Raw genomic sequence first — 13,956 nt, 5'->3', positions numbered from 1 at the left:
GAAACGTTATGATTTCCACTCTTAAGATCGCTTACAAAATTATATATATGATTAGCTCATTTTAACAGTTTAGAAACGTCAGCCATACCCAGGCACGCTCCAGCACCGACTGTCCAATATATAATTTCAGACCCCATATATAGGTGAATAAACCGGGGGCGCTCTCGGGGGTATGTGTTCTATAGTCGTCAGGATAGGAGAAAAATGCCCTTCACTGCCTATACTGTTGCACAGGACCGAAATATGTTAAAGATGAGTTCAGAACTGCAGGCTGTAAAGTGGCATAAATTTTTGATTTTCTTTTGAATGATTGGTGCGATATATGTACACCTCCAGGAAATGTTGTGAAAATACTTCCAAACACCAGACCAAAAAAGTCAGATTCTGAAATGTTAGAAAAAGATGCTAATAAATTGAGAGGGAAGCCGACCCTATCAAGTATTTTTCGTAAAAAAAAATAATAAATATATGTATTTTATTAAATACTAGAACAATTTATAATAAGTACATTTGTAGTATTATTAATTAAACTTTAATTATAGTTATTTTTAACACTGTTTGGATTTATGCGTAAGCCGAAGTAAGTCAGAGCATTTACGCTGGTGGAGAGCGAGAACACTTGCAAGGTCACTAGATACTCGCGCCTAACCTCGGCTCGTGTAAGCATACCTGCGAGTAAGGTAGAAAAAATACAGTATACATGAAAGTGATCAAGACAGAGATAGAACGGCCGTTTTAAACTGTCGTTGATTTCACTTCCGTTTATTCATTGTGAGTAGATTTATCGGGTACACAAATATCGTCGAAAAATGTCGTATCCATCCTGTCTATTTAATCATTATATAGGCATAGTTATAGAGTTACATAGATATAGTATTAGGTTTCCTAGAAATTTTCTCAAAATTTCTAGAAATTAATTCGTAAGAAAACTTTCGTTTGTCCATAGTCGTTTATAATTATATGTTTTTCGTATAGTAAATCAGATACTGCATGTATTGCTCCAAACGGCTCTCTCCCACTATAAAATGAAGTTTGTAGACGTGTGTTTGAATTTAATAGACTTATACGTTACCACTGCATCACCACTAGGACAAGTTACGTCTAACTAAGACTTTTGGACACAACTTTGGCGCCCTCCCTTAATGTCGTCTGCTACGAACCCAATATTATTGTTATTGTGAGAGTTGGCCCCGATATGGCTTTTCCCCCAGTTGTCAAAGCGAGCTACTGGGTAAACCTTTCGAGTCGCAGTTGTTAACAGCTAGACTGAGTCCCCTCGGCCAACCTGTCTGTATGTATGTGTCTGTTGTATCCAAAAGGGAGGTTTCCCAACCCACAGCTTACGGAATGATGTGATGTCTAAAATCGCCGCGAGTGTCGCTTGCGCTCCTTCTTAATAGCGTGACTCGAAACAGAACCGGATAGGGGCACTCTAGTTGTAGTAGTAATACCACTTAATGAGATTTGCGTTTCCAATGCGCATGTACTCAAGGACATGCTATGAGCGGGCAGATTACTTTGCTTTACGTGACGTTCAGCCTACGATGGAATGGACAGACAGTGCCGTTAAATTACGGTGCATTGACTATTTGCTCTATTTGATGCCATCAAATCTTGTGGCATGAACAAGTAACAGAAGACGTAGACAACGTTAGACAGACATTACGACGTCACCCAAAGAGGGGACAACCGGGACCAGACAGTTTTTCTCCAGCAGTTGTTTCCTGCACGTGCAACAATTATATCGGCTGCCCTTCAACAAAGCAATACGTCAAGAGAATCAGGTCGCTAAACATAACAGGTATACGGTCAGTCAACAGACCCCCGCCGAAAAGACCGGAGCAGATGATCATCATCTTGGTGCGCGGAGGGCCAACTGTTCATCTGATTCTAATAGCATTCGCGCACCCTGTATTGCTTTCCTGCTTAGGTCAATTTCTACGCCAGGAATTTAGTAGCGTTTCTTGTAATTTTGGAAAACTCCTCAAGTGCTGAGGCTGGTGTACGTAAACATACGTACGTAAACATGGGGATTAGCGATTTTTGTAGCATAGCATGAACGACTACAAAGGCTACTGCAAGGTATTGGAATGCATGCCTAGGTTATAGGTTAGCAAAATTAACGGATTGTGCAGGGCTGTGGGTTGGCAGTGTGATAGAAGAAACACACAGCTAGAGAAGAGAGGGTGATAATAAAAAGCGAAAAAATATAATTGGGTAAATAACGGTTTTCATTTATGTTATGCAGAATTTTATATTATTAATAATATGACAAGAAATACAGATGTTATTACATCTGTATTTCTTACCATATGTTGTACAACTTGTTATTACAAGTTGTGTACTGCGAGAAATATAAATAATAATTAAGAGTAATTATCCTTATTGTTATTATCCTTATTGTTTGTAGAATTATCTTCCTTGATCCTTTATGCGGGTCCGTAATTGAAATGATCTATTATTTCTACCATTCCGTGTTAGCATAATACCAGATTATTCCCATCTACAATAGGCAAAGCATATCCAGCGCATGGTTGCATTATGCGTTCTATTGATTGTGACCATTGGAAACTATATCTTCGAACGAATAAATTACCTACACTATTTCGACATGTTATTTATTGTTGTAACAGACAGCCATCTATCAAACACAGGACAACATGGTATCCACATCAGACGCTGCGATATTTTACGAAATCCAGACCCCGCTCATGGGAACAACCGGATCGATATGGTGCGATCTCTACGGACCTTTCGAGGTAAATATTACTATCTCCACGGGTCTATTGAGACAAGCTTCGCCCGTTGGATATTGTGCTAAGAATTAGAAGAAAAATAGTGTAATATTTTCAATCTTTTACCCGCCTTATCCTATAATAGATCAATGAACAAACAGCTAACAAACTGAATTTATAAATCACCATTATTGAACTTTTATAGGAGTACTATCACTATTCAGTTATTTTAAAACGAAGACCCTCGAAGACTTGTCATGGCGGAGTGCTTGGTAATACTTCGTTAAGTAATCGATCAGTTTTTCATTTGTCATAACTACTGTTCTCCGCTCGCGTTAGTTGCTCTGATTGAACTATGTGAGAGTTTTCTTTTTGTTAAACATTGATACAGCTAATTAAGTGCCGCCGGTGAGTATACGCACTTCATTAATTCGATGAGTTCTTCCGTAATAGCTGTTGTATTGTAAATTTACTGTATTAGGTGGGCGGCTGGCGGGCAGTTGGACCATTTATTTTGCGTCAGCGAGATGCCGCCAATCGTTGGGGACAGCGTAAGCTCTCATGTGTCCATGCCCGTAGCAAGCTTAACCCATGTAAAGCCTTCGTACGAATCGATAAGGATGGGAAGTTCCTGGGAAGGTAGGTGACAGCAATGATTTTGGTCACGACACAGTGGCACAATACAAAATGCAAGCAATCATTCGAACATACTTTCGTGCACCTACGTCATTTGACCGTTTTGATGTAGAAGACAAAACAATTACACTCTAACACGGATTCATCTACTCGAGCGGGCCGATCAAGCTTTGATGAGTACGAATATATAGATTGATCCCTCGTATCTATCCGAATGAATTTGTTTGTGTAATTTAGATCCGGTATGACTATTATCATGTCATTTTTGGTACTATTGTTTAATTACTCCGCTATCAATTCTCTAGCAAACTTATAGGATGATAAGCCATTGCTTATTTTGTGCTCATGAACATCCTTTATATATATATATATATACACGTGTACATAGGTTTTTGATTTTTAATAGATTTGTAATTCCGCGCGTAGTGCCCGACTATAACACAATACTGGTGTCAATAATTACCGCTGTTTATATTGTCAAAATATTGTTAATTGTACATGTATTTCGAATCAGTTTCCGTTGCTGCAATGAAGATGAGCTTTACTCGATTTCGTGTTTCTTTCGTTTCTCGCCAGCAGCGGAAATAATAGCAATGATAGTAGAGTTGAATTATCCGGGACACTTTTCTTCGGAAACGTACCAATTGGTGTGAAATAGCATGCTCCGCCCAAAACCTCACCGCATGAAATTAACACATGCTATATTATGTCAGATTAAGTGATGCTTGATCGATTACTGCGTAAATATCTACAAGCCGTGTATTACAATCAAAAACTTTTCCATAGTAAAGCAAGGACAAAACTCTATCACGAGTTCAACCTCCGTATTTCCACTTTCCATTACGATATCCTTGAATTCAAGGCGGCACATTCACAATCATATCCCTGAGCGTGATGTACCACCCCCCATAGGTCATGTAGCTCTTCCGGCGGCACCGTCATTCGAACAGATCATGGCAACGGTCACCCCAGAAGATCAAGTAATGCGAGCGTTTCGAAAGCGAAAATTAGAACGCTTCTCAACCAAAATGCCTCGACTGGATCCTGAGTCAGGGGAAATTCGTGAAGTGGACATCACTGAAGCAAATGCCCTTGAAATTAGCCAAATGGCAGAGATGCTGGAGGCGCCTGATGGCAAGAGTAAGTGACGCAGCAAATTGTGGCCGTTTCAAAATATTTCTTCATTCTTTCATTAATATAACATCTAATGTAGCAACTTGTCTGAACAACGATTTCGATTGTGCTACTGGATGTTTTATAGATAATGGCTTGAGGTTACTGAAAGAAATAAACTGGTTTTAGCGTCCCTTACAGATGTACAATTTATGATCGGTAAAACTGCTAATAAGACCAGCATCCACAGAACCATCATAACACGTATCCGTTCCTGTCGACTGGTTATACAATATTACATCAACCTCTTTACTTCATAAATCCCAATTTCGAAAACCTCTCTCTCTCTCTCTCTCTCTCTCTCTTCTATTTTTCTATCAAGCGATGCATCTAGGTGACAAGTATTTCTCTTTAATTGATTGACACATTAAATTGATGAAAATAGCAGATGAGTGAAATAAAACCAGTGCAAATATTGTCGCTAAAGCCATGAATCATTGGTGTCATTTTAGAGGTTTGGCGTTGTCCGGTACCAGGCTGTGCACGAACCATGGCGCGTCGAGTGCCATATATGGAAAAGCATGTAAGGCACGCACACGTACAGGGGGTCCTTGCAGGAGCGATCTGTCCGTCGAGAGTGCGCGAAAAACTCTGTCCCCTTTGTCGACTGGATCAGGGCAGCCACCAGCGCTTACTTACCCATATCGTTGAGGACCACGACACCAGGCTGGAATGCACCGAGTAAGCCATGATGGGGCGCAAATGAATTGGCAAGGAAAACATCGTCATTTGAAAGGGAGCTGTTGAAGAGACGAGTCTGACCCTATTCTGTTTAATTGAGTAAATGTCTAACGTTAATACGCTTTGTACGGGTCTGGCCTTGTTTCCTAATAACGGGTACGGCAACCATTATTGATTTCGCTGTCTATAGGCATGAATTTAGCTCAGTATCGCATTACGAGGAATGGAAGGAGCGTGCCATGCGCGAGGCGAAATGCTTCCTACGTCTAGCGAGTCACAAAAGCAAGCTTCCTGCTGGAACATTTGTTTGCTGCAAAGCGGGACGCACGCGTCGACCAGAGGTACGCTGTATAATTTCCAACTAATAAAAAACAACGCAAATACCTATTATAATACTCCTATAACAATACGTATGCTTATACGACATGTATTTACATATGCACACTTCCGGGTTTTTCATCGATGGTTGAGATGTTCTCTTGCAAAGCGTGGGTGTTAACCAAACAAGTGAAATAGATAGGTAAAAAAAATAAATAGAGACGGATAAGCTATTTCTCTTTTGGGTGAACTGAAGTCGACTAAAGAATAAAAATCTGCGTTAAAGATCGATTGTGCAAGAAGTAGCGCAATGATGTCTTATTAGAATATGCATTTTTGAGATTTGTCTTTTGGGATATATCTTTTCTGTTAAAAGTATAAGTAAAACAATTATCGTCGCATAAATGTCTCGAAATCGTCTAGTGTTCTAATGTTGTTCGCATATAATTCTAAAGGTAGCAGTAAATCGTTCCCGTCTATTGGGCTTTGAGTGTCCGGCTTCAATGATTGTTGATTTGAACGATACTGGTCATGTATTCGTAAAATTTTGGCGGACACACATTGGACACGCACCACACGTCCTTGATGTCAGGTTAGTTCATATCAATAATCTGCCTGCAGCCTACTAAGTCGATTTTCAAAGTTAGCTCTCTCGTTTGTAATAAATCGACACGGTACATCTTTGTATAATTTAGATTAAATATTAGCTTTGTCCTAAGCTTTACTTTTCGAGCTCTATTAATTGATAGGCGTACCGACGAGTGTTAAAGGCACCTTTTACAAGCGGAGTTCAAAGCAGTTTTATTACTGGGTCTATAAAAACAAACCCAGCCAATTTGGCGGATGTAGGGGCACCGCTACAGGCGCACATGGTAGTGATACCATTTAAAGACATATCGAAAGTGATCGCTTTCCTCATATAGGTGTACTGCAGCAACACATCTTTTTATCCGCCAGTGTCTGGATCAAAATTGGACTTACGGCCAAGTGGCAGCTGAGGCCTGTAAAGATTACTTCGGAGGTGAGATCCAACGAGACCAACTACTTAACTATCAGGACTTACGAAATGCCAAGAAAAGACTGAAGCTACCCGCATGGCTACCGAATAGCGAGCCAAAGGGGGTACGTATAGTTTTACGAAGAGGCCAACGTGGGCTAAAGGGTCCTCCTATAATTTTTATAATGACCAGCTAATTTTGTTGGGAAATATATTATAGATATCTAATAGATAACTTATTTTAACGCAAGATAAATAATTGAGCTTAAGACAGGCGTGGGATTAAACGCCTCGTGCGCTTACACTAGACTGCTTCTACCATTATTTACTTAAAGGCTCTTATCTTGTATATATATTCTCACTCCAAACGAAAACAGTTAGATGTTAAATTCTGTTATGGTCACGTTCTTAGGGCTTTATCGTCTGCATATATGATAGTTGTATGTCATGTGCTTATATTTTAGCTAATAGGCACCATGGGAAGGGTCCAATTCCGCCGCCTCACGTTGGTGAAGACAATACGAGCCATTCTTGAGCACGGGACAAATAATGAGACCAGAGTTGTCACAGATGCCCATGAAGTAAGAATATAACCACTTGTTTTCATTTTTTTGTGTATTCTGTAAAATATTGTAGGTTTATTGAGAGTGGATGCAGAATATCTTTAAAGTCACATTACGTTATTGAGAGCTAGTCGAGCATGTGATGTCTAATGAGGATAAGATTTAATTCTTTTCTTTTCGGTAAATACACTATAGACTGTATTACAACAAAAAGGGAGCAGGAAAGTCTATGGAAACTTTAGACAGACGATGTGATAGTTTGTCAAAATTTTAATCAAATTCAAATGCTGTTTGAGCCACTTTTATAAAAAAAATCCTCATCTGCTTTTGCTTGTAGCTTTCGAATACGCTGCACTAGGGAAGAACCATTACATTAAGAATTTTATTCAATACTTTTACGTGTTGCCTTCACTTCTACAGAAGTCCTAACAGTCCTACAGGACTGTTTAGGATTTCGAATGCGGTACATACTTCAATATGCACTCGATATATATTCATATACTTTTTCCATAATCAAATTATGCTTTACATTGTGACTGCACAGATTTTTTGCAATGCGGTTCCCCTGCCTTGCATTATAAACTTTACCTTGTAAGTGCTCTAATAACCAATCGTTCGGCTCGTTATGTAAGAGATAATTTGGTGGTGTTTCTGGGTATAAAAAAACTGTATACCGATTTTATTTGAATATTTAGCCGTATAATGGTACCTGGCAAGAGTTACCTGGCCCGCGATATATTTTCTCCAATCTAGAGGGCCGAACAATCGCCGTTGTATTTCCCAGAAGATCGGCACATACTTACTGCGAATACCGCTGTACTCACTGTGAGGTGTGTGTTCACAGGTGAGCGCATTTTCTTTCGAAGTGACCCTTTCAAGAAAAATAAATAGCGCTTCAGCACTTTATATTGGCGATGAAGATTATCGAAATTCCTTATTTGTAATTAATTATAACGAAAATAATAGCAATAAGCGGTATTCGTTTTCACGGGGCCGCCAGATATCTGCAAATCACATTAACAAATCCCTTTTCATGGATCGAATAAAATTCAAGAAGAGAAGTTTGTGTCTTTATTCCCGTTTGGGACCGATGTATTGTTGTAAAAACACTAATTGGAGCTTAATATCAAGGTAACTGGTGACCGTACGCTGCTCGTGTAATGTACCTTTTGCTAATGCCGTATGTCTTTATCTCACACCTCGCTTCTACTGCAGATATGGTTGTACGTGTGAACAATTTCTAAGTGAGCTGCGCATGTGTCGACATATTCACGCCGTTGCGCAAAGACTTGGAGCTCCGAAAGAAGATCCGGGCCTTATCGAGGAAGGCCCTTCCGATAACCTCGGCTACGACGAAGCGCTTTGGGTTCTCGCTCGGCTAAACTACGAAGAAAAGCTAAAAGAGATAATTTTATTGGTCGACCAGTTAGCCCATTTAATTAAGGTTAATATTCAGTCCGCATATTTAAATGCGTAACTTTTGTTTAGCGCAATAAAGCAAAATGTAACTTGTAATCTTTTTTTGCTTGTGTTAGTGCTATTACAACCTAGTTATGAATGCGTCTGGACGCTATCAAGTGTGTTCGTCCAATGTTGCCTTTTGTTTGCGCGCAAACTGACTGCCTCATCAGATCACCATTTTTGCCATTGTTTTACAATATAAAAAGTCCTACTTTGTCATCTGTTTCATTTCGTTTCTTTAGGGCCGTCACCATGTCGAGTTAGATCGACTCGAAGACCACATCCGAAGTGCAATTGAAGTTTTACGATCCTCAGAACCTGTGAGAGAAAGTGTCGAAGACGAGGCACGCACCGTCCTTGCGAATGTCTCAGAACAACTCAATCGCGTTGAACAGGAGCGAAAAGATGAAAAAAGAGTAGTCCAAGAAGAAACAGACGCACTAAACACCACCAAAACAGCATCAAAAATGAATGGTGGCTTAGAAACGGAAGTCTACCAGGTAGGAAGTGTATAACATTTCGAAGACACTGGAACATTGTTTTCTAAGATCTTTCATATTTCACTTAATGGATTTATTGTTGTTGCAACTGTTTTTTAGGAGCAGGTGCCTCGTTGGATTATAAAATTTCCAAGAATTTAGGGTCTGGAAAGTAATGCTCAAGTTGCTTGGTACTTATTCGAGATACTTTCAGAACCAGTAAAATGTGTTTTTTTTGCCTGCAAACCTTACCGTGCACATGTTTAGCTGACAATTATTCTAGATAAGTTATATAGAATTTGCCGTTTAGCCAGAGAAACGAAATAAACAATCGACTCTAAAGCATTCAGGTTTTATTGTACTACATATGTATTATTTCATCTTTCGATTGATTTACTTTCTGGTTAGGCTGCGAGGCCGGCCACTGTAGCGGATATCACGCTCAAGGATGAATGTGATAAGAACAGCAGCCACATTCGTCAAAGCCGTAAGGCATCCAGCCAAGCGATGGCAACGATCCTGTCACTGCGAGATCAGCCACGTTACGTGATGCGGCGAAGCTTTTACACGCATCTGCCGAAAAGGTGGTACAGGATACGTAAGGCTAAAAGCCAATTAATTGACCTTCATTAGAGATTTAAATCCGATTTATTTACGTATGTTTTCCGAGCGAGTGGTTCTTACGGCTGAGTCGAATCTCTGGTTCCAATAGGGCCAATTAATAAAATTTCTGCAGTGATAGTTTTTGTTAAAAAATTAATATAAAGTTCTAAGCCTAAACGTTAAATCTTATTACTAAGCACTTAATATGACAATAATAGATGGTTCAGTATTAAACGGGATTTAGTAAATTTTCGGACTCTGTTACTTCTTTCACCTTTAATCGAAATATGCACCATTCTGCCATTTGAGTAGTAGCTTATCTTACTGTTGTAGAAATCTGGGATACTGGGGTGTGTTACACTCACTCCGCACTTAGAACTGTATCAGAGCTAAAATGCGTCTGCGCGGCAACTATTGTAACAAATCTGATGATAGGATAACCGAGACTGTAGCTCTGACAACGGTAGCGCAGATCACTGAGTTCGCTTCGCAAGTGAACAAAACCTACCTGATGCTACGAGCCAGTGGGATGAGTTTGCAGAAAGGACGTCGTCTTCGAATGGGTGGAATCTGGCAGTGAGCAACCTGAAACAACTGAGTGAGGAACAATGGCGAACTATATAGAAATCAGGTAGCAGCAGCACCCGTAACATATTGACGGAGACGAAAAGCAGCCATATATATATATATAGGAAAAAATAATTCCTTCTTCTTAACCTGCTGAACCCTTTGAACCTGCTGGTTCAAAACCATATATATCGACTATATCGCGCCTCACCGTATGACCAGCTTTCACTTCCAGGGACTGGCAGCACCACTTCTATTCTTCTGCTATTTTCACCATGCAGCTGACGGGCTGAAAGTGCGGGGGCAAGAAGACGAATCGGCCTGAAAAAGGCGTGCGGTAACAAGAGCCTCAGCAAACTATGTATTGCTAAATTTTTCTTTCTGTAATTGCTTATCTAATTGCTTTGGCTTTACCAAAACGGGGCGGAACCGTAAGCAAACGATGGTCCCTCTTCTTTCTCGTCCGTTACGCTGCTTAGAAGAATATAGATATCCAGTATCCACCTAGCCCTCCACTAGTATCGCCATCGTGCATTTCCGGCGAAGTAAACTGCCTGCTTGGAGAAAGCCGGCAAAATATAGTGATAGACATATAGCGAGGATGTAACATGTAGGGCAAAAAGGAGCAAGCGTCTGTGTCTCTTTTTATGACCCTCGTTCAAATCACATGGCACCCATCTGTATGATCTGTTTCCTTTATTTTTTAGCCGCTGTGAGCAAGTATGGTGCCCCTATACACACCAAACTTGAGATAGGTCAACTTCTACCACAGTCCCTAACTTCTTGTTACTAACCTTCGTAGGGAACCTTACATGAGACTACTTCTTGAGTTTAAAGTTTCCGTTCCGGAATTTTTCACCCGCTAAAAGCCGGAGTGAAAAATTTCGACTGAACAAAAAAGTGCAAGTGCAATCTCAAATGCAAAAAAGTGTCACGAAATGTCGCAGTGTTATAAAATAGCGCCATCCCTAGGTGTAAAATTAGTGTCTGTTACGTTTCATACTAAACGATAATTATATTAAGTGTATATATTGCACACATAAACATTCACTACTATTTCTATCATTATAATTATTATTCGGGCTTGTTACGCTCTGTTTAGTACGTAGCTATAACATAACAACCTTTCATTGGCTAGTTGCTCTTGTCCTTGCCATTTGATTAGAATACTGCTAATAATGATATAGTGTAAAATAGCAGTAATGGCATAGAAAAGTTTCGTATTAAATATACGATAATTTTCCTTGTAGGGGCCGGGCTCGAAAATACTTGTTAGCAGGAGGATCTCGGATATCTACCGGCGGTCTCATTCGGCACGTCACGTATAGAAGAACGCCACTCGTTTCATCGGTACAGCGCCAAGTAGGGCCCACCGTACGTGCAGAAGTAGTTAGTGCCAACTTCAACCCAAAAGTTCGCGACGAAATTGATATCACCGCATCAGTTAAGCTGGGACCCACGGTTACGGCCTCTGTTGTTGGAGTAAGCGGCAGCGAAGCGGCTCAAAATGGGTCAGCTCGTCATTCTCGCGACAAAAACGAATGCGATGGACTTGGAAAAGATATAGTTGAAACCGATATGGTTCTTTCTCCCAAGGCGGAGATAAAAACGGAGGTTACTGAGACAGAAGAGTTAAATCATGATCCCCATTCAAATGTGAAGGTAAAAATTAAAGTGATAACCAGTGAAGATGATAATGCCTTGGCTGCGCCACCTAATAAAATTTCTCGATTCGACAGCAACGTCCACAGCGACGTTCAGAAGATCACAGCGCCAACAACAAATACTTATATGATAGGAGCTCCTGTAGGTAAAACGGTGGAGAAAAATCCGCCAGAACCATTATCACGGGCACCATTCACTGGAAAAGTCTCAGCAGCCTCTAATAATGAGAAGCGTTTCGAAGAAAAACAACATAGTAAAACTGCAGTATGGCCCTTGGACGGCCAGAAGAGGTCCGAAGTTAGAATTGCACATCGAACGAGGTCAAGTACTATGACAGTACCCAAGAACAGCTTTGCCATAACAGCAGCTCCGACCCTCAAGAAAAAAACGATCTCCTGGAGCATCGCCACGCCCAAGCCATCGACACCATCAATTTCATCTGAACCTTATATCCATCAAACTGCTAAAACTGAGAAAAATGTCCAGTGGAACGTAGCTAATGCAAGGAATGTCTGGCCAGGAACATCGAGCGCATCCACGCCTACCTCGGTTGCTTCAGAATCATGTTCCGGATTTGCTCTGGCATCAGCGTGTGCCTCAGAGAAGATCTATATCCCAGCATCCACGTCCTCGATGCGTCAAAGGTCGAAGATTCTCATACAGCCGTCGACGGAATCCGTGACAAGCTCTGCGTCGTCTATGTCTTTATCGGCGTCAACGGCTACAAAGAAGATCTTCATACCGGCGTCATCTGTGATAGGTGGAGGCGCAAGGCCACTGAAGCTGCATGTACCTCGCTCAGCACTTAAAAACGCGACTGCGCTCTATATCGAAACGCCAACAGAGAACCGCGAAGGTGTAGTTTTTAATGCAGATGATTGTCGGCCCAAGATGGTGCGGAAAGTAATCAAAATCATCCGACGGTCCGGTGACGCTAGTAATAATCAGAAAGCAGCTAAAACGGAGACGGCTCTAACGGCAGCCCCTAATGAACTAAACGTCGTCTTGCGTCGAAAATCACTTCAAAATACTGCATTTAAACAACAACAAGTTTTATCCACCCCTGGAGGTAGTCGGTGCTTGGATAAAGAAGAAGAGTGTTCGATTGATTGTTCGTTATCGCCAACGACGTCCTTGGAAGTGGATGCAGCTGCGAAGGTCAGTTCAGCAAGTAAGGGGGCATCCGAGAGTCACACGGCAAAGGCGGATTATGAAGGCACTCTAAACGATTCAGAGCTAAATATAGGGCAAGTTATGCGGACGATGTTTGAGCAGGATCAGTGAACTAAGGTGACACAAATGATATTAGGAGGAGGTGAATTTAAATGAATGCAAAAAGCAAAGATAGGATGACAACTAACTTTAATTAGCCCGTGAATGGCCTCAACCGTGTTTGATTTGTAAGAGGCCTAGGAGTTGCGCAATATTTATTGATTTTTTGAAAGTGGTTTAGCGGTCTCAAAGGATGTTTAAAAGCCGTGCTTAATGGCGTAGCGTAGCGTGCGTCATCCTGGAACCGACAACCGATGTATTTGCGTTCCTTCGGATTTTATCTGTTTAGTTGACTTGCTGAAAAACATGATAATAAACATTAATATCTAATAACTATGAAATCATACATTTTACGTACACACATGTCTTCGACCCAAAACAGTGTTTGCCGCGTATGACTTCAAATAAAGGCATTTTTCTCAATATGACGTTGTTCTTTGAGTTGAGAGTAGCGGTATTTTTACATCAGGTTTACTGCTTCCATAAGAGACGGAAACAAAGAGGCCCATTGCAGGAATGTACGATTAAAAAGTGATTTTTTGCGAAATTTATGAGATTGTTGTTCTTCATCGCTCACAAAAATAATGTGTTGTAGTAGCTTTAACTGCAATTCAAGTTCCATCCTTTCTAGAGAACAGATCCACTAAAGGGCTTCCATGCAACAGGATCGAAATTCACTCGGGCAGTATTGAAAATAGCAAGTTTTTCCTTTATGGTGATGTCAATATTGTGTCTGTTGAACTATCGATAAAATGTCCGATTTTTGCCAGCTTGGCAGGCACTGCGAAGTCCATAAGGACACTTCG

The 13,956-nt window shown here is 40.7% G+C and overlaps 1 protein-coding gene across 1 annotated transcript; it reads left to right on the top strand.

The window, feature by feature from the left end:
- Positions 1-1,208: 1,208 nt before the first annotated feature.
- Positions 1,209-13,573, top strand: LOC111267684 (uncharacterized). The gene is made up of 14 exons (XM_022846085.2): positions 1,209-1,801; positions 2,634-2,759; positions 3,217-3,374; positions 4,234-4,511; positions 4,997-5,225; positions 5,416-5,566; positions 5,999-6,135; positions 6,467-6,665; positions 7,005-7,121; positions 7,799-7,947; positions 8,319-8,547; positions 8,807-9,064; positions 9,452-9,627; positions 11,464-13,573. The coding sequence occupies exons 2-14, from the start codon at positions 2,661-2,663 to the stop codon at positions 13,160-13,162; spliced, it is 3,879 nt and encodes a 1,292-aa protein (XP_022701820.1). The 5' UTR covers positions 1,209-1,801; positions 2,634-2,660; the 3' UTR covers positions 13,163-13,573.
- The last annotated feature ends 383 nt before the right edge of the window (positions 13,574-13,956 follow it).

This window comes from Varroa jacobsoni, unplaced genomic scaffold (assembly GCF_002532875.2).
Source record: "Varroa jacobsoni isolate VJ856 unplaced genomic scaffold, vjacob_1.0 scaffold_1209, whole genome shotgun sequence".
NCBI classification, from domain to species: Eukaryota; Metazoa; Arthropoda; class Arachnida; order Mesostigmata; family Varroidae; genus Varroa; species Varroa jacobsoni.
Note: the sequence above shows the minus strand (reverse complement) of the source record. Positions and strands in the feature narration are given on the sequence as shown.

Bases quoted from the DNA above. Each gene is read 5' to 3' on its own strand.
- LOC111267684 (XM_022846085.2), top strand. From the start codon at position 2,661: ATGGTATCCACATCAGACGCTGCGATATTTTACGAAATCCAGACCCCG. The intron at 8,548-8,806 runs GTTAATATTCAG...TCGTTTCTTTAG, and splicing joins AGTTAGCCCATTTAATTAAG to GGCCGTCACCATGTCGAGTT. The intron at 9,628-11,463 runs GTGGTACAGGAT...TTTTCCTTGTAG, and splicing joins TACACGCATCTGCCGAAAAG to GGGCCGGGCTCGAAAATACT.